The sequence below is a fragment of the Drosophila kikkawai genome, chromosome X (assembly GCF_030179895.1).
Source record: "Drosophila kikkawai strain 14028-0561.14 chromosome X, DkikHiC1v2, whole genome shotgun sequence".
In the NCBI taxonomy this organism is placed as follows: Eukaryota; Metazoa; Arthropoda; class Insecta; order Diptera; family Drosophilidae; genus Drosophila; species Drosophila kikkawai.
This window is the reverse complement of record NC_091733.1, coordinates 17889091-17910158: the sequence shown is the minus strand read 5'-3', so window position 1 is coordinate 17910158 and position 21068 is coordinate 17889091. Positions and strand designations below refer to the sequence as shown.

General features: G+C 41.0%; 1 protein-coding gene across 1 annotated transcript; it reads right to left on the bottom strand.

Annotated features, from left to right (window-relative positions):
• Positions 1-19488: 19488 nt before the first annotated feature.
• On the bottom strand, positions 19489-20409 carry fd19B (forkhead domain 19B). Its single transcript, XM_070288562.1, has 2 exons — positions 20310-20409; positions 19489-20237 (listed from the first exon to the last, which is right to left on the bottom strand). The coding sequence occupies exons 1-2, from the start codon at positions 20407-20409 to the stop codon at positions 19489-19491; spliced, it is 849 nt and encodes a 282-aa protein (XP_070144663.1).
• Between the last annotated feature and the right edge of the window lie 659 nt (positions 20410-21068).

Genomic DNA, 21068 nt, shown 5'->3' with positions numbered 1-21068 from the left:
CGTAACATCGCAAAAATAGTCTACTTTTAGGAGTGACTCAGAAAAATATGATTTATCAGGCCTGCTCCGGTAATCGTAAAATTTTTTCGATTTCGTTTTGGGCGAAAACGAACCGTTTTCGTTTTTAGCTGCTCCGGTTTTCGGCAAAGATCTGTTATCGGAGTGTTTCGTTTTCTCATCGTTTTTCACTGCTCAAGCAGCTAGCTTGTGTTGTTGGTAATAAGCAAACAACGTAAAGTACTGCCTATTATATTTACAATTGCCCTTTTTCTAAGCCAGAAAAAGGCAAAAAATGGTAGAATTAAGCAAATCCAGGCACCTAAGATGCTGCCACACTTTTCACAGTTTTAATTCCGGTGGTCTCAAATAATTATTTGGTTAATTTGGACTATTTAAGTAGTACAATTAAATAGCATTATTTATAAACAACCATTTTGGCGGTCCTTTAAAGTTATTAATGTATTCATTTATATTTTATAAGTATTTTTAACTGGATGTTTCGTTCCACCAACATAATAACTTTTTGCGGTAAACTTATCGACCTATCGCCAAACCGAGAAAACTGGTTGAACACGGCAAAAATTTTGTTGTCAAATCTGAGGTGGGGTCAGAAATAAATTTTTTATAAAATAACTACCTGCCAGAATGATCTTATGGTGTTGTGGAATAAACATCAATAGACCACTGAATAAACTATTTTTTTCCTTTTGTAAATTAGATCTGATTTCATTTTAAAAAAGCCATTTACTTTTCATTCTGGCCAGAAAAAGGTGCCCGTTTTTCAAATCGAAAAAATCTTTCGATTTCGATTACCGGAGCACCAATTTCTCGTTTTCAAAAACGAAAACGAAAAATTCTTGCCGTTTTCGATTACCGGAGCAGGCCTGTATAAACGTTATTTATTTTGTAACTTCAATTTCTATTACAAGAATTTACAAGAAACCTATTGCCGCTAAATTTCCACCATGTTTTCCATTGTTGGCCACATTTTCAGTTAATTTTTTAGGTTTAAGACATTTAAGAATAATTGTATAAGCATCTGTTGTGATTTTTTTCCTTTTTTTAAATATTAAATAAAAGTTAATTTATTGGTATTTTCGAATACGGAGAATACCCCACCTAAACAGGTTTGTTAAGCTTAGAAAAGCTAAGTCAGAAAAGCTTTCCGAATTGAATATTATGCATTTTTGGCTGAATTATGAACCTTTGAAAATTCGTTTTTTGCTCATTTTTGTTTAAAAAATTCTTTAAAAATTACAGGTAAGTGTTTCAGTAAAACTGAGTAAGCAGCTTTGTTAAGCTTAGAAAAACGAACTCTGAACAGCTTTCCGAATTGAATTTCATGCATTTTTGGCCGAGTTATGAACATTTGAAAATGAGTTTTTTTTTCCCCAAAATAAATGGCATCATTTTTGCAAAAATATGTAAGGGGTACCATCATTAAAATTCTCAAAAATTGAGAAAAAATGACATTGAAAACGTAGTATGCAGTTTTGTTAAGCGTAATAAAAGCAACTCAAAACAGCTTTCCAAATTGAATTTCATGCAGTTTTGGAAGAATTATGAACATTTGAAAATGAGGTTTTGTTCTGGCTGAGTTATGAACCTCTGATATTTAGTTATTTGCTTCATATTGTTTTAAAAATTCTTTAAAAATTACAGGTAAGTATTTCAGTAAAACTGAGTAAGCAGCTTTGTTAAGCGTAAAACAACGAACTCAGAACAGCTTTCCGAATTGAATTTCATGCGTTTTTGGATGAGGTATGAACATTTGAAAATTAGTCAAAATGTCAAAATAAATCGATCCAATTTTTCAAAAATATGTAAGGGGTACCATCATTAAAATTCTAAAAAATTGAGAAAAAATGAAATTGAAAAGAACCCTAAACGTAGTATGCAGTTTTGTTAGGCTTAGAAAGGGCAATTCTGAACAGCTTTCCGAATTGAATTTCATGCACTTTTGGCTGAGTTATGAACCTGAAATTAGTTTTGTTTCTGAAAAATTATCAAAATAAATCGCACCCTTTTTTTAAATTTAATTGCAGCAAGCTGCCAGGAACTGAAAGCGGGTGCCGAAGGCGAGACAGAGAGCGTTGGCAAGGAGGATCAGGACGAGGAGGAGCCGAAGCGGACCAGGTGCTGGGGCAGCACGACGAGGGTGCCACCAAGACCGAGCTGAAACCACTGGGAGCGACCTCCGACATTCCCACATGCCTCATCTTTTCTTCTTTTATTTATTTAAAGCTGAAATAAATAAAAAACCGTTAAAAATTTGTTATTTTTGACTTATGAGGAGGATGCGGTTTTTTTTTTTTTGGGTGGGATAATTTAAACAGGCTCATCTGAAACTGATCGTCGTTAAATTCAAATTCAAATGTAGAATTTTTTACATTTTTTTAAATATTTTAACTGCCAAATTTGAATTTGAATTTAACTGCCAAATTTGAATTCCATCAGTGATGCTCATCTAGCTATATTGCAATATTGGGAGGCTATAAAATCGGGCTTAATGGCAGTGATGCTCATCTGGCTATATTGCAATATTGGGAGGCTATAAAATCAGACTTTGCATCAGTGATGCTCATGTAGCTATTTTGCAATATTGGGAGGCAATATATCAGGCTTAATAGCAGTGATGCTCATCTAGCTATATTTCTTTATTGGGACAAAATAGATAGATGAGCATCACTGATGCAAAGTCAGTTTCAGTGTGCCCAGGTGCTTTTAAGCAACATTTTAGCCAAAAAATTTACAATATGGTCACATCTGGTTTGAGTCTTCGCTTACTCCAAGATCAATGGTTTGAAACTTGGACTTTTTATAACAGTTTATACCAGTTTTCAGTTGCTTGCTGCTGATTTCTGTTCGCCTGTTACCCCAATTTGGGAAACGGGCAATTTGCATGGAAATGTTCGGAAATTTGGATTGGCTGCTGAAGGGATGTTGTTGTAAAAAGGTTGTTGTTGCCATCAAGCTGTTGTTGTCGGCAACAAATAGGTATAAATGCATAAAATGGAATATAACAGTTTATACCAATTATTATTTTTGCCCAAAAGTTTTTATAACAGTTTATACCAGTTTTCAGTTGCTTGCTGCTGGTTTCTGTTCGCCTGTTACCCCAGTTTGGAAAGCGGCCAAATCGAATGAAAAAATTTGCTCACTTGCATCAGTGATGCTCATCTAGCTATATTGCAATATTGGGAGGCTATAAAATCGGGCTTAATGGCAGTGATGCTCATCTGGCTATATTGCAATATTGGGAGGCTATAAAATCAGACTTTGCATCAGTGATGCTCATGTAGCTATTTTGCAATATTGGGAGGCAATACATCAGGCTTAATAGCAGTGATGCTCATCTAGCTATATTTCTTTATTGGGACAAAATAGATAGATGAGCATCACTGATCAAAGTCAGTTTCAGTGTGCCCAGGTGCATTTAAGCCACATTTTAGCCAAAAAATTTACAATATGGTCACATCTGGTTTGAGTCTTCGCTTACTCCAAGATCAATGGTTCGAAACTTGGACTTTTTATAACAGTTTATACCAGTTTTCAGTTGCTTGCTGCTGGTTTCTGTTCGCCTGTTACCCCAGTTTGGAAAGCGGCCAAATTGTAGAAATTTTGCTCACTTGCATCAGTGATGCTCATGTGCATCAGTGATGCTCATCTGGCAATATTGGGGGGCAATAAAATCGGGCTATATGGCAGTGATGCTCATCTAGCTATTTTGCCATAATGGGAGGCTATAAAATCAGGCTTAACGGTAGTGATGCGCATCTAGCTATTTTGCATTATTGGGAGAAAATGGCATTTCACTAACTGCCAGTGATGCTCATCTACCTATTTTGCATTAAAATGGCATCTCACTTACTACCAGTGATGCTCATTTCATTGTTCTTATATAGGAAAAATAAAATAAAACAAAATAATATAAAATAATGTATTTTATTGTTTTTATTTAGGTTCATTAACATAGAGTAAAATAAAGTATTTTAAAATTAAAATGTTGCTTGTGTGTTCGTTGCTGTTGTTGTAAAAATGGCTACACTGCACCGCCTCTAGCATTGACTCCAACCAATAGCCATTTGTGTTTGAAAAAGTACTGTTAAAAATACAATAAAATTTACATAAAGCTCGTATTCGAAAAAACCAATAAATTAATTTTTATTTAATATTGAAAAAAATGAAAAAAACACAACAATATTCCTAAATGTCTTAAACCTAAAAAATTAACTGAAAATGTGGCCAAAAATGGAAAATATGGTGGCGATTTAGCGTCAATAGGTGTCGCTATGGTGTTCAAAAAAATAAAATTGTTGTAAAGAAAATTAAAGTTAAAAAAATGTATTTGCTTAGCCAAAAATGCGTTAATTTAAATTCGAATGCATTCAAAAATAGATAAAAAATAATATATATATCATATAATAAGTAAATCTTATTTTGAAATTAGTTAAAAAATAGTATAGTTAACGCAATCATAGTTTCACATTGTAATTTTTTTAAATTAAGGCTGCTTACTCCGGACATGTATTTGATATAGGTCTATCTTAAACTTTTTTAGTCAGGGAAATTATAAAATTCCCAAAAAAGTTTAAAAAAATCTTTAAATTTATAGTTTTATCCTCTGTCCACTTTTTGCAATGAACAGAAGACCAATGGAATTGTTTCATTTAGTTAGAAATGACTGAATCGAATTGAGTGTAAAAAAGAAAATTTAGTTATATTTTTTATGGACTAATATGTCTCTTTTACTGCTTTGAAAACTTCTGATTAAAATTATAATACACTGCGAAGCTATTGCAATTTCGATTACTTATTAACTAAGTTTATATATTTAAACATTATATTATATAATTTAAACATAATTTAATATATTTTTTTAATTTTCCTTGTCAATACTAATAGATTCTTTTTGATTAGACTTCAACATTAACCATATCTTCTAGGCTGTAACTGGGATATTGGTCACATTATATGATATTTGAAGACCATTTCTGATATTTCAGAATTTCCTATTTTCGAGTTTCAATTTCTTAAATTCCTATTAAAACTGTTTACTTAGTGTGCAGGCAAAACCACAGCATACAGGATAGATAGATAATAGATGATATAGATAATCTTAAGCAATGAATTATTTATTAATTACTTGCAAGTAAAACTAGTTTGAACCCAGTCTCTTTTCTGTTAACCCATTAAAAGGCTTCTCTTACTGATCCAGAAGACAATGCCTGAGTGGATCACTTGTGTTTCGGGGACCGTATCGATGTGGCTGCCGCCGATTAATTTGCGACGAGCATTCAATACACAATTTGCGTTAACACAGAGCCGCGAGCGATGCGATTCCAAAGTGACCTCTGGTCACCCAACTTGCTGGTAGCTGGGAGCTGAGAGCCAAGAGCTGGAAGCTGAAAGCTAAAAGCTGGGATCCCTGCACTTGGTCGCCTAATTCGGGGGCTTAAGTTACGGTACCCGGTACTCGGTGCTCGGGATTCCAGACGGAGCAGCGGCCCAGCCCATTTCATGCTAGTAGACCGTTTAAGTGCCGGGGCATCCCACCGAGCTCATATGCATATATATGCTCATTTCAGGCCCCGACTTTGACTCTGACTCTGAGTTTGACTTTGGCTTTGGCTTTGGCTTTCGCCACATAATTGGTCTGGTCTTGGTCTTGGTCTCGGTCTCGGTGTGCCATGGATATGGATATCGGATCGGATCGGATCGGGGAGCCCCCAATTTGAGTGATAATGATTATGCGTTGCGTTGCGCCGACTTCCCATATTCCCAGTTAGGATGAGGCCCAAACTGAGGCCCAAACTGCTGCTGCTGCTGCTGCGGTGTTACCATGATTTGTGGTTAGCTGCAGCTCCTGTGCTACGTTTAAGCCATTGGAGCTGTCAGGTCTACGTTTGACTTTAAGGCTCATTACGTCCGAGAGCCCGAAGAGGCGGCAGGGCAGCGAGAGTATCGTTAAAACCTTTGGCGATCTGTGGGAAAATTCTGCTCACCATAATTTGCATTTGAGTTCAATTAAATTTGCTGTTGCTTTGTACGCCCGATGCACAATATGGACATTAACAGGAAATTGATGTTATTGCCGATCTTTGGATCCAAGGGTCCCATCAGTCTCATCAGTCCCGGCTAACCACGCATATATGTGGACACACAGAAGCCACCACCACCACCACCACCACAGCTACTGTGCACTCCTCCAAGTCCTCCTTCAATTGTCTCCTTTGCATCCTCTGCGTGCTCCAGTGTCGTATCCTTGCAGCTCCTCCTCCTGCTCCTCTCGCTCTCACCGCAACTTATTAGTTTTAATGACTTGGGAATGCCAGATTCAGAGCCCTTGGTGCAAAATCACGATCCGTCGTCTGCCCCGAAATATGGGATCTCTATCCAGGCTTTCTTTCCTAAATGATTTTGAAATCATTAAATAGAACCACAGGTTGGAGGAGATTTTGTGGAGATTCTTGTGTATTTAAGAAGACAGTTATTGGTTTTCCCTAATATTTCAATTCTGAAAGCCTTTCTTTGGTAGTTTATGTTAGGAACATGACTAAATCAACTCGACTGTTGATGATGATCAACAATATATACAAGATTTCTACGTTTGAAAATGACTTTCACTGCAGTGCAAACTTCTGACTAAAAGTATAATGTCCTGCTAGGCTATAACAAGTGCTAAACTTATATATCTCCACCGATCTTTGAACTTATCTGTTAGCTGGCTTTATGCCATGACCTGTGTTTCCATTACAACACCCTGGTTACCTGTTACCTGTTGCTTGTTACTTGATTAAGCCCAAAAGTAACCCATTCAATAATAAAGTATATATGCTTGGCAGTCGGCGGCATTTTCCCCACAAAGCCTCTGCGGGCACTCTCACCTGGGCCAACACCTACCGTGGATCGCATTGCAATCGACGATCGGCAGTGTCGACAGTCAAAACTCAAGCAAATCCAAACTAATTTGCATAAAATTGAAAATGCGCTCATTGCAGAGGGGCAGGGGAGCTGGGTGTGGAAGGGCTGGGGCTCAAGTGCTACCATTTACGGCATGGGATCCATATCCATAGTCACTGGTGGATATAGGAGGAGGAGAAGAAGAAGGAGGCAGAGGCGGAGGCGGAGGCTAGGATGCCAGGCAGGTGGGCGGGGCAGTCGGCCAATTTAAAAGGCATGTTGCTCCTGGAACAACGACGCTAACTGGCAAACAGCCAGTCCCAATGGAGGTGCCACACAACCAGAAAAAATAACAACAACAACTCGAATTGTGGATAAATGGGTATTTAAAGTTTAAGTGTTTTATAAAGCTTAAATAAAACGTTTTTTTGAAATTTTTTTAAAAATATATATAGTACTATATATTATATTTTGCAAAGCTTTATTTTTTACATTAAAATCGATAAATAATCGATTTTTTTTAAATACAAGAACAACTGCTTTCATCACCAAAAACTCGTTTATTGTAGAAACATTTCTTTAAACTTTCATGTATAATTGTTTCTTTTTTAACCTCTTTATAATTCGTTTTTCCCAGGGAACTTTTCCCTTTAAAATCGATAAATAATCGATATTTTTCAATATGGAAAAAACAGTCTTAATTCAAGTTATGTTTTATAAAATTATTTATATATTTTTGTAACCTTTCTGCCATAAATATTTGTACTTATTTTACCACCTTTTAAATCTACTTTTTTCACAGTGCACTGCTCTTCGAGTCGATCCAATCCCTGCGCCTCCATGTACCCAGATGCACCCATCATGCTCCAAGCCGCCATCGAGGCCCAAAAACAGTCTGCGTAGCGAAGCGAGCAACATAAAACAATTACGCCTACACTTGCTCGCTGCCAGCTCCATGTGCACATGGCTCCGTGGCTATGCATCGATGTCGATCCGATGAGGAGCAGGGAGGAGCAGGAGATGATGCAGGAGCGGGAGCACGAGATGGAAATGGAGATGCGACGACGGCGCTTCGGCGGAGTGTGTCGTGGTGATCTGTTGATGGCGGGCACGACCTTCCGAGGCAGCAGCAGCAGCAGCGGCTTATTGGCAAGCCCGAATCCAAAGCGCTGCCAAAGCCCCAACGTCAAACACTGAAAGAAAGGACGACTGATATATATATATATACATATACATATATATATATATAAAACAATCAAATACGATAGCAATTGTTGATTTAAATCTATTAATATTGATTTGCTGCTTGCAAATTAAAATATATATTTCGGCACGCAGCTTTTCTCTCAGTGCACCATCTTCGCGCTGAGCTCTATCGGCTTATTTTCAGTGGGCAAAACGGATTCCAGTCGGAAGCTGTAAAAGACTACTTCAGCCTTCTGTGGCAGGCTATGAAACACAATATTCATTAACTTGGAAAGCATTAATGCTGCGCCCGAGCAGCAAGCTGCAAGCTGCAGTTGCACTTGGCGCACTGTGGCCATAACTGGAACTCGAACGGTGCCTGGGATGCTGCGATGCTGGGATACTTGGATGCTTTATACGGAGTAGTGGGTACCGGGTACATGGGGGCTCGACGCTGCTCGTGGGTTTGCCCGAGAGTTCATTCTTTTATGGTCTTTGCACGGCTCTCTCTCTTTGGCTGTAGTAATAATGCGGCTATTAAACTGTGCAATCACTAACTTGAACCAATCCATTGGTTACCTGAGCACTTACTCTTTTTTGTGTCTTTCGTCTTCTTGTCCCAACGATGCGCTGAGATGCGATGCAACTCGATTCTGAATTTGATTTTGTTTCTTTTTCTCATTTGGTTGTTTTTGTGGGGGGCTTGTGTTCCTTAACTGGCATGGGGATGAGCTACATTCAGATATTTGGAAGAAACACACAACCTAGCAGATAGATGAGACATACTTGCAGTATCCTGGCAGGGAATACCTCCCAATAGATTCTTTGGGGGATATCTAGGTACTTACTTAGGGCTTCAAGGCGAGAGAGTATTAAAATATTTACCCACGAAAGTACTTGAAATTGTATAAAAATAGGATCTAAAGATATCTAAGATGGTTAAATATAAGTCAAAACCACAGAAAAGCTTGTAGGATATAAAATAAACTAATAAAATTAAGGACTTGTTCATAAAGGGATATAAAATCCATAAGTTGTAAAATTTTGAGTCTTAAGAAGCTTTGAGATCTATATAATAAAAAAAAAAACAATCAAGGTCACAGTACCTTACCCTTGCCTCCTTGCCTCCTGTCCCAGTCTTAATTATTTTCATCACATGTTACATTTGCAATGACATTGCTCAACAACCATGTCCGGTTCGATGTCTTCGCTGTCGCCTCCGCCTCAAAATCTCAGCCCAACATTCCCCGACTTCAGTCCCAGTTCCAATCCCATTCGCAGTCCTCCTCCCAGTCACAGCCCCTGTGGCCCAGTCCAGCACACGCAGTCAAGAGGAGAATTTGACATGCGTCTCTGATGATGATTTATTTTCATTTTTGTATTTTTAATTCACTCTGCGCCATTGTCGCTCACATGGACACCATGGGTCTCCGACTCCAGCTTCGACTCCGACTTGGACTCGAGCTCGAACTTGGACTTGGTAACGTCACCAACACCAACACCAGCAACGGCAATAACCCGACACGGCCATAATCTTCGATAGCAAAAAGTTAATGATAAAGATGATGACCATCAGAATTGGAATAATGTATGTATGTATGTATGTATGTTTGTCTCGGACTCCAACTTCCAACTCTGAGAGTGTGTGTGTGTGTGTGCGAGTGTTTCTCCCTCGATGGATAGATGGATGGACAGGCAGTCGGGCCAAAAGGTTGGCAGTTGGTCGCCGGACGCCGGTCAGTGGACGGACTCACACAGCAAAAAATCATAACATCTCGTTACTCACATCTCGTTATTCCATCTGCAGAAAAATACGCCCAATCGTGGGTTTTCATTTATTTTTTTTTTTTAATTATTCTTTTATTCAAAACAAAAGGAAGTTGAAGAAAGTTGAAGGAAATGTTTTTTCTTTTGCTTGTATATGGCAAAAAGTCAAAAGTATGACCGCTATGCATCTTATTATATTATTATATTATTAAAGTCTTGATTGAATATTAAGTTTCAATCTCTTTTAAAACCCTACTAGTTCCAATACTGATACCCCTTTTTTTTCTCAGTGTCTTGACATCGAAATGCAGTCGCAGTCGGCGATGAAGTCACAGCGACTTGGATCCAGATGAGATGATGGGATGAACTGCGACGAGATGAGATGAGATGGGTTGGAATGGGAGCCATTGTTCGGTCTAGTCAGGTGTGCTCTTTTTTTTTCTCCTCAGTCTCCTTCTGTCTGTTTTTATTTTTATTCCCGGCATTTTGCATTGTTTTTTGTATGTGGCTTAGTGTGTGTTGTGTGTTTGTGTGTTTGTGTGTGTTTCGCCATCGTTTTGGACGAAGCTGTCGCCCTCAGCTTGTTTCGGTTTTGGCCTCCCTCCGTTGCCATTAACCTGGTAAATTACGAATGAGGCAAAGTGGATTTCGGCCCGCTCCTTGGCTCCTCCTCGCCCTTGGCTCTTGGCTCTGAGCCTGATCCTGGCAATGATTGCAGTGAGCAGCAAAATTGTTTCTACCCGCCGTTGTCGTGGAGAAGAAGATGCACTCAAAAAAAGAAAAGAAACCAATTTGCAATGATTGCCAGGATGCCAGGATAAAATGTATATGAAATATACCTGAAATATACATAAAAACCCTTTGAAATTGTTTAAAATTGCATAATGTAAAATCTAAATTCTTAATTTTTTATTTTTAAATCTATGCTGCCTCTTTTTTTCACACTGCATCAGTGCCTGTCCCAATTCCTTTCCCCTTACCCGACCCTCCTCCCCCTTCCCAGCGAGGGCAACAGAATCTGAACAGATAATGACCACTGTTCTCGCACTCAAGTACAAGATGAGCGGCTGATATGACGATGACGAATGCGACGATTTTGAAGCCCCAGCGTTAACGTTAACTTTAACGTGGACGTCAACGTCAGGCCAATGTCAGGTGGGGCGGGGGCGTTGTCGATGGACCACGGACGAGGGCCGGCAGTCCGATGATGGTTGCGTTGAATGCTGTTTTCAGGAGATGCCAGCAGGGCAGCACAGCAGAACACAGAACACACAATCGGCAAGGAGATGAGCCCCGGCCTCATGTTATTGGAATAATGAGTTTTTAGTGATGCGCATCGATTTGTCAATTGATGATTTGTTGTTTTCAGTCTCGTTTTCGTTTTGGTTTTTGGTTTTTCCTCTTTCAGTTTTTCGTCCTGGGCCACAGCAATTCCTATTCCTGGTCATCGGTCACAAGTGCATCATTAATTCTCCACTGTTGTCATATTGGGAGCTTTTTACAAAACTCATTTGATTAATAGACAACGTGTGGAATTGTCACAATTATTAATGTCCCGCGTTTATATTCGTTGGGCTCAAACAAAGCATGCATTATCCTTCCAACAACTGATGGATCGTTAATTGATCAGCCTTGTGCCTCATCAACGGGTGGTGTCAGAGCAATCAACAGAGAGCCTACCTTCTATTGTTATTGGAGACACCTGCAATAGCTCTCTCAATACACCTGTCAAAGAAGGTCTCAAACTATGTTGCCTCAACTGTAAGTATAGAAATATTGTGGGGATATTGCAGTCAGATTGGTATCAAAGTTGACTTAAGTGGGGGAGTCTGCCTGCAGTACCACAATCTATACCAAATTCATCAACGTTTCATCGATTCAACAACGTTTCATCAACATTTCACCAACGTTTCATCAACGCGTTGGCTAGTCTTTATTTAACTATGTCTGTATGAAATGTAGGATGTATCTGAACTTATATATATTTATATTTTTATGCAAAAACCACTTCCCAAACAGATTTATCCAAAGAAGAGTTGGATCTGCGATGGTAAGGGCTACTTAAGGAATCAGCAATAATAACTTCTGAAGGGGATCAACTTTAAGAGCAGAGAGTTGCAGCCACCCCTTTTGTTTTTACGTTCGGTAAGGGGCTCAGGTTTTTGACCATCTATCCATCCATCCATTCCCTTCCTTATCGCAGTAATGCCAAGGACATGGAGCGAATTAAATGCCCATATGAACACACAGGTCCTGACAAAGCCTCTGCGTTGAAATGTCAAAAAGTTTTGAACTTTCCAACAAAATAGACCTAGGAAATGCGGCAGTCTCGACAGTAAAGTACCTGTTACTTAATAGTATATTTTACGTAATTTTCTCCTTTTAATTAAGCACAAAAGTAATCAAATAAATTGCCAGAATTAAAGATCCTTTATATCGAAATGGTGTGTTGAGTTGTATCATTCAAGACACTTGGAATGTAATATTTGTCTAAATATATATTTAAAAAGTTTAATCTCTAAATTTTATTTAAATATATATTCAAAGCTATTCCATAGACCCTGCAGCAGCACATTGAGGGACGTGTAGAAATAATAATAAAAATAATACAACATTTTAATACTCCCCCACCCCGTGGCTTCGTGGCACAATTGGAGCATGTCAGTTAAGTCCAGTAAGAGGGATAGGATTGAGACCCAAGGACCAGGGACCAGGGACCACGACCCGGAACCAGAAGCATCAGAAGCAGGTGGTAAGGTAAGCCTTGGCGGTTCAAATCGCATTGACGTGTGTGTGCGCCAAAAGAGCGTAAAACCTCAAACACGTTGTATAACTTTTATGCGTTACAGTTGAACCGGAAACGGAAATCTAATAGACCAAAGCATGCATAAGTGATGAAGCGAGAAAAAGTGGCCGAAAACCCTTTTCAATGCCCCTTTTTCCCAACCGAAAATCTTATCGGCGGCAGCAAGTTCTTACCCATCATGTTGCCCCCGAGAGCTCAGGATTTTCGCTTTTTTCATCGCTCACGTTCAAGTCCCCCTCTCTACTTTTTTTTTCCATTTTTTGGGCATTTAAGTTTTTGACCCCAGGACGAAGAAGGGTCGTCTTGGCGAAACTTTTGCCAGCCACAAAGCCCTTTGTTCGCAAAGTCACTTACAGTCACAGTTTCGGGTGATATAATAGAACTGCTGTTAAAATTAATATCAAACTTTGGAAATTAGATAATCTAAAGAGCTATAGAAATCAGTACACTATCTTTTATTTAATCTCCTATTTTGTATTTTTTATTCACAAACCATAGCGCTTTGCAACCTATTTTTTTGACCGCAGCTGTCTCCTGCTGAATGATGGGTGGCAAAAGATGTGCGGAAGGCTTAGTGGGAGTTGGGTGCATACCGGCACGGCCTTGATATTGGCAACACATGTTATGGGCCAGATTACCCTGCCAATCGGTTCATTGAACGATTACTCTTGAAAAAGGCTGCCGGTGAAAAGCAGCGGGCACAAAAGGCCAATAGCAATCTGCGGCCCAGTAAAGCTGTCAGGCTCCGGCAAACAAGATTCACAACTTCCTTCCTTTCCAACTATTAGATGGCACAAGGCATACACACACACACACACACACACACACGGGAGGATGGGACTGCGAATGAGGGCGAGGATCAGGAACGGCCAGGGACACTGGCCTGATGGGATCCCAGCGACAACATTGTTTTATTTCTCATTTCACGGGCAGCGCAATAAAAGCGCCTAAGTATGCCCCGCCGAAGGTAAATGGTTTCGTTTGCTCGCTGTCCCGACTCCCGGCTCCGCATCATTGCATCCAGGAGCACCCCGCGGTGCAAACATTGGCGCCCGAGAATCCAATTCCGTTCGCACTGCCCGGCCCGTCAAGGCGTAAATGCAAATACCCTACCTGAGCAGGCAAAGAAAAGAGAAGGCAGCCCTTGGACCCCTTTAATTTAAGGATATAGATTATACTCTTGCTATCTGTGATTATATGATGTATTACGTTAAGGAAACAAACCCATGGTGTTGAAAAAACTCACAAAACAACGTGGTAAACCTTGAAATGTATGCTTAAAATATTCCAGGATTTTTGGTGGGGCTTTAAAAGATGCACAAGATTAACTAGCATACTTTTAGATGCCATTTCAAGAGATTTATTTTAAGTAAATAATAATGCAGTATATTTTTAGAGTTTTTAATGTATAGTTATCTCAATCTTTATGGCAAAGAATCAAAGTGGCAAGAAAACAATGGTTTAAACGGCCGTTTAAAACGGCCTAAAAATCGCATAGCCTAATTTTAGGCACCACTTAAAGAGATTTCAAATCATAATCCATTTTTTTGTACACACATTACCCTACCGAAGCTCATTGCCCAGGCGACGCTGCTCCACGAAATGTGAAACCCCCAAACCCTGGATCGTATGTATCCCACAGAAGGGCACTGGTACCGCACCTTCGGGTCACTTGGCTCCTCACACTCCCCAATGCCCTCATACCGTTTAAATGAATGTGACGACAGGATGCCAATGATCGTGGTCGGCCATGCTCGGTGCCATTTATTCTCGAGCAAGTCAATTATAAATTATGATGACAGTGATCACAACGTTTATGACATTACATTCGGCGACTGGCTTCGATTTCGAATTGGATATCGACTGCTGCCAGCGGAAGTGGGATATTGGTGAGACGTAAAGTAAAATGTCGAGTAGCGACGACTGAAACGGTCACAACATTTGTTGTCGTTAATAATTTAAAAAGCGACTTTGTGGCATTTTACGGCTGCATTTTTCTATTTTCTTCTTTTTTTTCTTCCAACCCGTCAAGTGCCCATAACGATTTAACCGATTGACAGCTGCGAAGTGGGTGTCCAGTCCACCTTACCTCGCAGCTGTTGTTGTCCACAACCAAAGTACGAGTCCAAGTCCAAGTCCACGTCCAGGTCCCTGTTCCTCTTCCTGTTCCTGTCCCTGTCCTCCCTGTCGCCTGTCTCTGTCTCTGTCACTGCTCCGTTGTTAGCCGGCAGTCCGTGCCGTTGTTAAGTTTGTCATATTTTATGGCCCGGTTAGGACTGGCAGCGACCCCTGTCCAGTGTCCACAGTGACTAGTCCCCCGAGCAGCCCCAATGCCCAATGCCCTGGCTCCGGTGATATATGTATATGACAAGCGCATTTTGTTTTAGTGGCATGGGTGACAATATACCTTTGGCAACTCTTATTTATTCACGCATGTCCTCCAAATGTGGCCCTCACACGCAATTCGCAAAGACATCCCCGTCGTTGTCGTCGTCGTTGCTGGGGGACAACAGCAACAAGGATACACGCGCAGTCGTACTCGCCGGTAGTTGAGGTCTGCCTACATTATTAATTGTTGTTAATTAACAGAGCTTTTTACAAGTAGATATTCGTTACTCAGAGGAGACACGAGGTACAGGTACCGGCATCCCAAGCAAATCGACAGGTAAAAAGCGTAAGCATCGTAATTACAACGAGCACACGACAAGATAGATATAAAACCCTGGGTAACCAAGATATCTTCCTAAAGTCTATCATAAATATGCATTAATTTATTCCAGAGTATTACTTATTTAAGATACAAGAAGATCCCTTATAATGCTTACAATTTTTATAGTTTTTTTTTTTTTTCTGCTAAATTTATAAATCAAAACTAAACTATTTGCGTTCAATAAACACTCTGAAATTTATCCAAAAACCTTAGATAGAGTCAATGTACAAAATCCTAGCATATTTCCAATATTTAATCAAAATCTTAGCAAATCTTTGCCTAGCTCCCCTGACAGACCCCTTGTGACTTGTTTGTCAAGGGTGTTTCTGCGACACATTCGCTTGGCTTAATTGACTGCATTATTTATGAGACGTGCTTGGGATGGCCAAAGAAAAGGGTTGACATACGGCCAGGGGCTGTGGCAGTGCTCCATCAAGGCCGGCAGTGGTCAGTGCCCTGGGCGGACGAAAAAATTCCAAGATGTGGGTGAACTGAACACGGAACTATTTCCTCTCATTGCGCCCATGAAATATTCAGCAAGTCAATTTACCATAACGGAATGCTACTTGGCACAACTCTTTCTCAAGTTTATGCGATGCATTTTCATGTATTTTATTTCGTGTATTCATATCAAGAAATTGAACGGTATACCACAAATTCTATAATTTCATCACACATCAGTGTTTTTTTACGCCTAAATTTCTAATGTTTTCAATTTTTTGATTACTTTAATTTTGATATTTTTACAAATTTAAATGTTTAAAATGTTTACTTTTTACCTTAAGTTAATTTTAGAGATATTTCAAGTTCGTGTTACGAGAATTCCAACAACTTTCACGGAAAAATGCATAATTCATGTAATTCTTATTTCACGAATTAGTCATTGTTCAGTAATAGTTCAGTTATAAAAAAAATATTGCCAAACTGTGATTTCATGATATTGTAACCAGTTACATAGAAATAGAGTTTTTAGATATTTTATGTAATGATTTCACGAATTCGTCACCGCATAAACCCAAATACATGTGCCTAATAGATGTCTTTTGGGATTCAGGGATTGATTTGCGAGCCAGCAAAAGTAGTGAGGTCATTAATTAAGTGGAAAGTTTCTGGGGGAGCCCTTCTTCGCTAACGACGGGTATCGTTTGTCAATATATACATGTATCCCCCAGACCGAGACCTGTGGACCCTCGGACCTTCTTCTCCTTGGCATCTGAGTTTGGACGAAGGTCGACCCATTGGCGACCGTGACCAGACTTCCGGTCCAGCTCCAGCGGAGATCGGGTTCGAATGCGGTGCCGAGAGTGGATCTCGTCCTCGGCGGGAATAAAAATAAATTACTTTAAACGGTTCCGAATAGCAAATTGCAGATTGTCATTTCGAAAGACATACCTTGCCACACATATCAGTGTCAATGACTGGGATCTGGGACTTGGTTGTGGTCGTGGAGCCTGGATTGGGGGCCGGACCTTCTACCCCTCTCCCTACCCATCGCTCTGTGTGTGTGTGCGCAATCTCGAGATGACGAATGACCACAGGAGAACGCAGAGTGAATCGGGATCACGAGACGCGAGGCCAGAAACGGCAATAATGCGAGCCTGGGACGGTGAATTCGCGAGAATTGAGATTGGCTTGAATTCTTATAATTGAGCCGAGCAGATTTTTAAATCTCTTCCTTTGTTCCCCATGCTGTTGACTCTGAGAAGGTAAGGGGAGCCTCCATCCCCCCGTTTCCCTTTTGGGCAGGAAATGCGGAAGGGAATGCAAGGTCCTATCGATTTCAAGTTGCCACAAAACCATGTGAGAAATCAATTTCAGTAAGGGGGTTTATCCACTAACAATATATATACGATTAACAGAGGGGATTAGCTATAGATTTGCTGATTTCTTTCGCACCTAAACTCATCTTAAATCTACATATAACACAAGATTACTGCTTAGAATTAAGCAATCAAGGCTCGAACCTTAACCCTGAATATTAGATATGACTTTTCAAAGTAAGGAAAACTAATTAAAATAATATATATGTATATAGATTCTTTCTATATTTGTAAACTTTCCAAAGGATTTTTGCTAGCAACGTTGGATATATTGGCTGGTCGGATCGAATATATTCTTCGGCCAGAGGAAACTACCGGCATTGCCCTGAATTATTGACATCTGGTCCCATGCCATCAATCTCCCGGCAGATTAAGAGCACTTGAGTGCTGCTGCTCCTGCTCCTACTGCTGCTGCTGCTGCTGCTGCTGCTAAGCCAACCTTCTATTACACAGGTACACGAGGTACTCGGTGTGTGCTTGTATCTACCCATAATGCAAGTGCAGCCAAGTTCAGCCCCAACTTTGGACCCGGCCAAATGTAATTTCGCCGTCTGACCAGCGATCCCTTCTGTCCCAAGCCGCATTCGGTGCACTTTACCAATATGGCAGCTTCGTTGACGTTGCTGCCCCCAGATACACTGTGAGAATTTTTTATGAAATACGATTAAGAGGATCATCTTTGAATTTATTTTTTGAAAATATACCTTAAATATTTTATTAATAGAGAAAAAAATATATATCTAATTATGTTTGAGAGTAAGTTGCAATTGGTAACTAGTAAAAGAAGTAACGAGTAACTAGTAAAAGAAATACCATTCTTTAAACATCTTTTTTAAATATTACCTGAGCAAATAATATTAATGTTGGTAATGATATTTTGTACTCATTACAACTATGTAGTAAATAGCCTATTTCAGTTGTAATTGATAACTTTTAACTAGTAACTAGTAACCAGTAAAGACTACTATGAAATGAGATGCTAATAAAATGGTATAATCTTATGGTCATATACTCTTAACAACTAGAATCCAGTACGCAGAAAACGAGTACGTAGTCTCTAGTAACTAGTTGCTGTTAAATTAACAAGAAACTAGCAAATCCAACTTTAATAAGTAAATACTAAATTTAACTAGAAGCAAAGCAATATTTGATACTCGAATTTTTCCTGATATTTTTTTGGCTCCGTGTGATGCTGCTGCTGCTGCTGCTGTCGTCAATCGCCGGACTTTGGCTTTGGATGTCGGGGCGGGCAGACTGCCATCGTATCGAGAGCGTGTAGAAGAATTCGTGCCGTGACCGCCCCTTTCAATTCTGTATTATCAGATTAGCTCTTTCATAAGCTATTTGTTGTTGCTGCAGCCGCAGTTGCCGCTGTAATGGCACTGACCGCCAGCATTAAGTTACGATCGGGCTGAGAGTCGTGGTATCCATAGGGATTCCTATGGCCAGGCCTAGGCCTAGTATGATGGCCAAGATGCCGATGATGACACTGCTCGTTGGCTGCTTTTGGCCTTAAATGGGAATTAGAGTTGGGTTAGCAGCAGCGTTCAGCTCCACGACAGGTGCACTTAAGGTATACTGGGGGTTAGGTAAAGCCAGGCAGCGGACACAAACCAAACAGAGCGAGTCCCGAGTCCCGAGCAGGGGTCACTCCCGAGCGATGAACGAGAGATATTTTCATCATATGCCGTACCACTATCTGGGCTCCATCGCTGTGCCACGACGGTGGAGCTTGAAGAGATGCGGAGACTCTTAGCAGAGGATAGGAGGAAAATATATGTACAAGAACTGAATTATAAGCCGAGGAAGTCAAAGAACTCGGGATTTAGTTTAAGTTCTAAAGTCTCTATATCCAATTTAAAATTCTCTAGAGAATTTTATTAGCTATCAAGTTGTATAAAAGTAAATGTAATAAAAGTAAGTCATTTGCCGTTTGTCCTTTGAACTTTTCTTTATTAAAATATGTTTAACATAAGCATATATATTATATATAAAATACATATAATCACATTTTATGAAAGGTAATGAGAATTTGGGATCAATGAGCTTTTCTGTGGCTCCTGCTCCTCCTGCTCCTTCTGATGCTCCTCCCCTTCCTACTCCTTTTCCTACTCCTCTCCCTTCTCCTCTTTCTACTCCTCGTTCTACTTCTCTTACTACTCCTCATTCTACTCCTCTTCCTGCTCCTCTTCCTACTCCTGATTTCGGATTGTTTCTGGGCCTAATACCAAGCCGCGTTCTACGCCAAGCGATGGACTTGAATGCTCGCCTCAGTCAAGGATATCCGAGGCCAAGTCCTAGCGCCACAAGCGCTCCACGGGCTGTCGGGTCCACTTGTCGGCATAGCCAGTGGGATAAGGTTCCAGCTGATGCTGATGCTGGTGCTGCTCCTCCTGGCGGATAAAGTACTGCTGGTGTTGCTGCTGATGATAATGATGATGCTGCGGTGGCTTCGGGTGATGGAAGGCTGCTGCTGCTGCTGCCGCTGCCGCCTGCTGCTGATAGCTCTGGTACATGGCCAGCTGCTGGCGATACTGGTACTGGTACTGGAGCATCTGCAGCTGCTGGTAGGGATGTGGTGACGCATAGCCCTTGCCGCCGTGATGCAGTGCAGCCTGCGGCGCTTTGCCACCGGTCCGAGATGCCAAATGCTGGGCACCACCTTGACCCCGTCGTAGTCGTCCCGTCGTCTCGCCAATGGTCAGATCCTCGGCATAGGGATCCAGGGCCCAGTAGTGACCACGTCCGGGATCGTCAAGGGCCCGTGGCACCCGTACAAAGCACGGATTCAGGCTCAGGTTGTGACGGATCGAGTTCTGCCAGACGCTCTTGTGGCTCTGATAGTAGGCAAAGTTGTCAGCGATCCACTTGCAGATCCCGCTCAGGGTGAGCCGTTTCTCTGGGCTGCTCCGGATGGCCATCACAATGAGAGCGCTGTAGGTGAAGGCGGGCTTGGACACGGGACTTGAGTTGGAGCTGGAGCTGGGACTGGCAATGGAGCTAGAGCTGGAGCTGGGACTGGGACTTGAACTGGAGCTGGAGTTCGCTGTACCACTGACCAAGCCCGAGCCCTCGTCGTAGGAGGCCTCCTCGGAACTGTGCCCCGAGTCGCTGGGACTGGGTGGAGCATACGGCGTGGATTCCTCCGTCTTGGCTCCGGCGAGCAGCGAGCGAATGGAGAAGCTGGACTGGAAGACCGCCGATGTCGTCGTATCCATGCTGTGTGGGTGTGCGTGTGTGTTTCTCTGGTCGGAATTGTCGCTTGACTGTGGCCTCTTCGCCGCTGGCCAAGCTATTTATGCTTGACGGAGCGGGGATTACGCTGGCATCCTGGTCCCAGGGGACACCAGCGCGACACTAGCGATTAGCTTTAATCGCCGGCCAGATATGCGCGCTTAATGAAAAGCAGATCAATGAGAGCCAAAGCCACGGATTCATTCATTGATCCACATCCGCGAGTCCGGGGAGTCGCAAAACGTTTTGTGGATTAGCGGCGGCCTAGCGCACTCTAAATTGGATTAATTCTACCTGCCCACGGAGAGCCGAGAACCCCTTTGGCCCCGACCAGAGGTTGCCTGGCCCAGATTTTCCGATTTTCCGCTTGGTATTGCTCAATCCATCGCGCTAATCAACAGCCTCAAATATTTGTAAATTGTTCACGCTTGTAACTGATATTCCTGCAGAATCCTTTCCCGGAAAATGTGTGCCAGTTCCAATGTTCAACAACAATTGTTTCTTTATTTAAAGAATAAAAAATTTTAGTTTCGACTTTTTACTTAAGAAAGAGTGTACCAAAACCAGGGAAAACTCCTAATGCTTTTACCTCGAAACATCCAAAGTTTCTTGGCACTTAATCCCTTTATTTTGTTCAGCAATT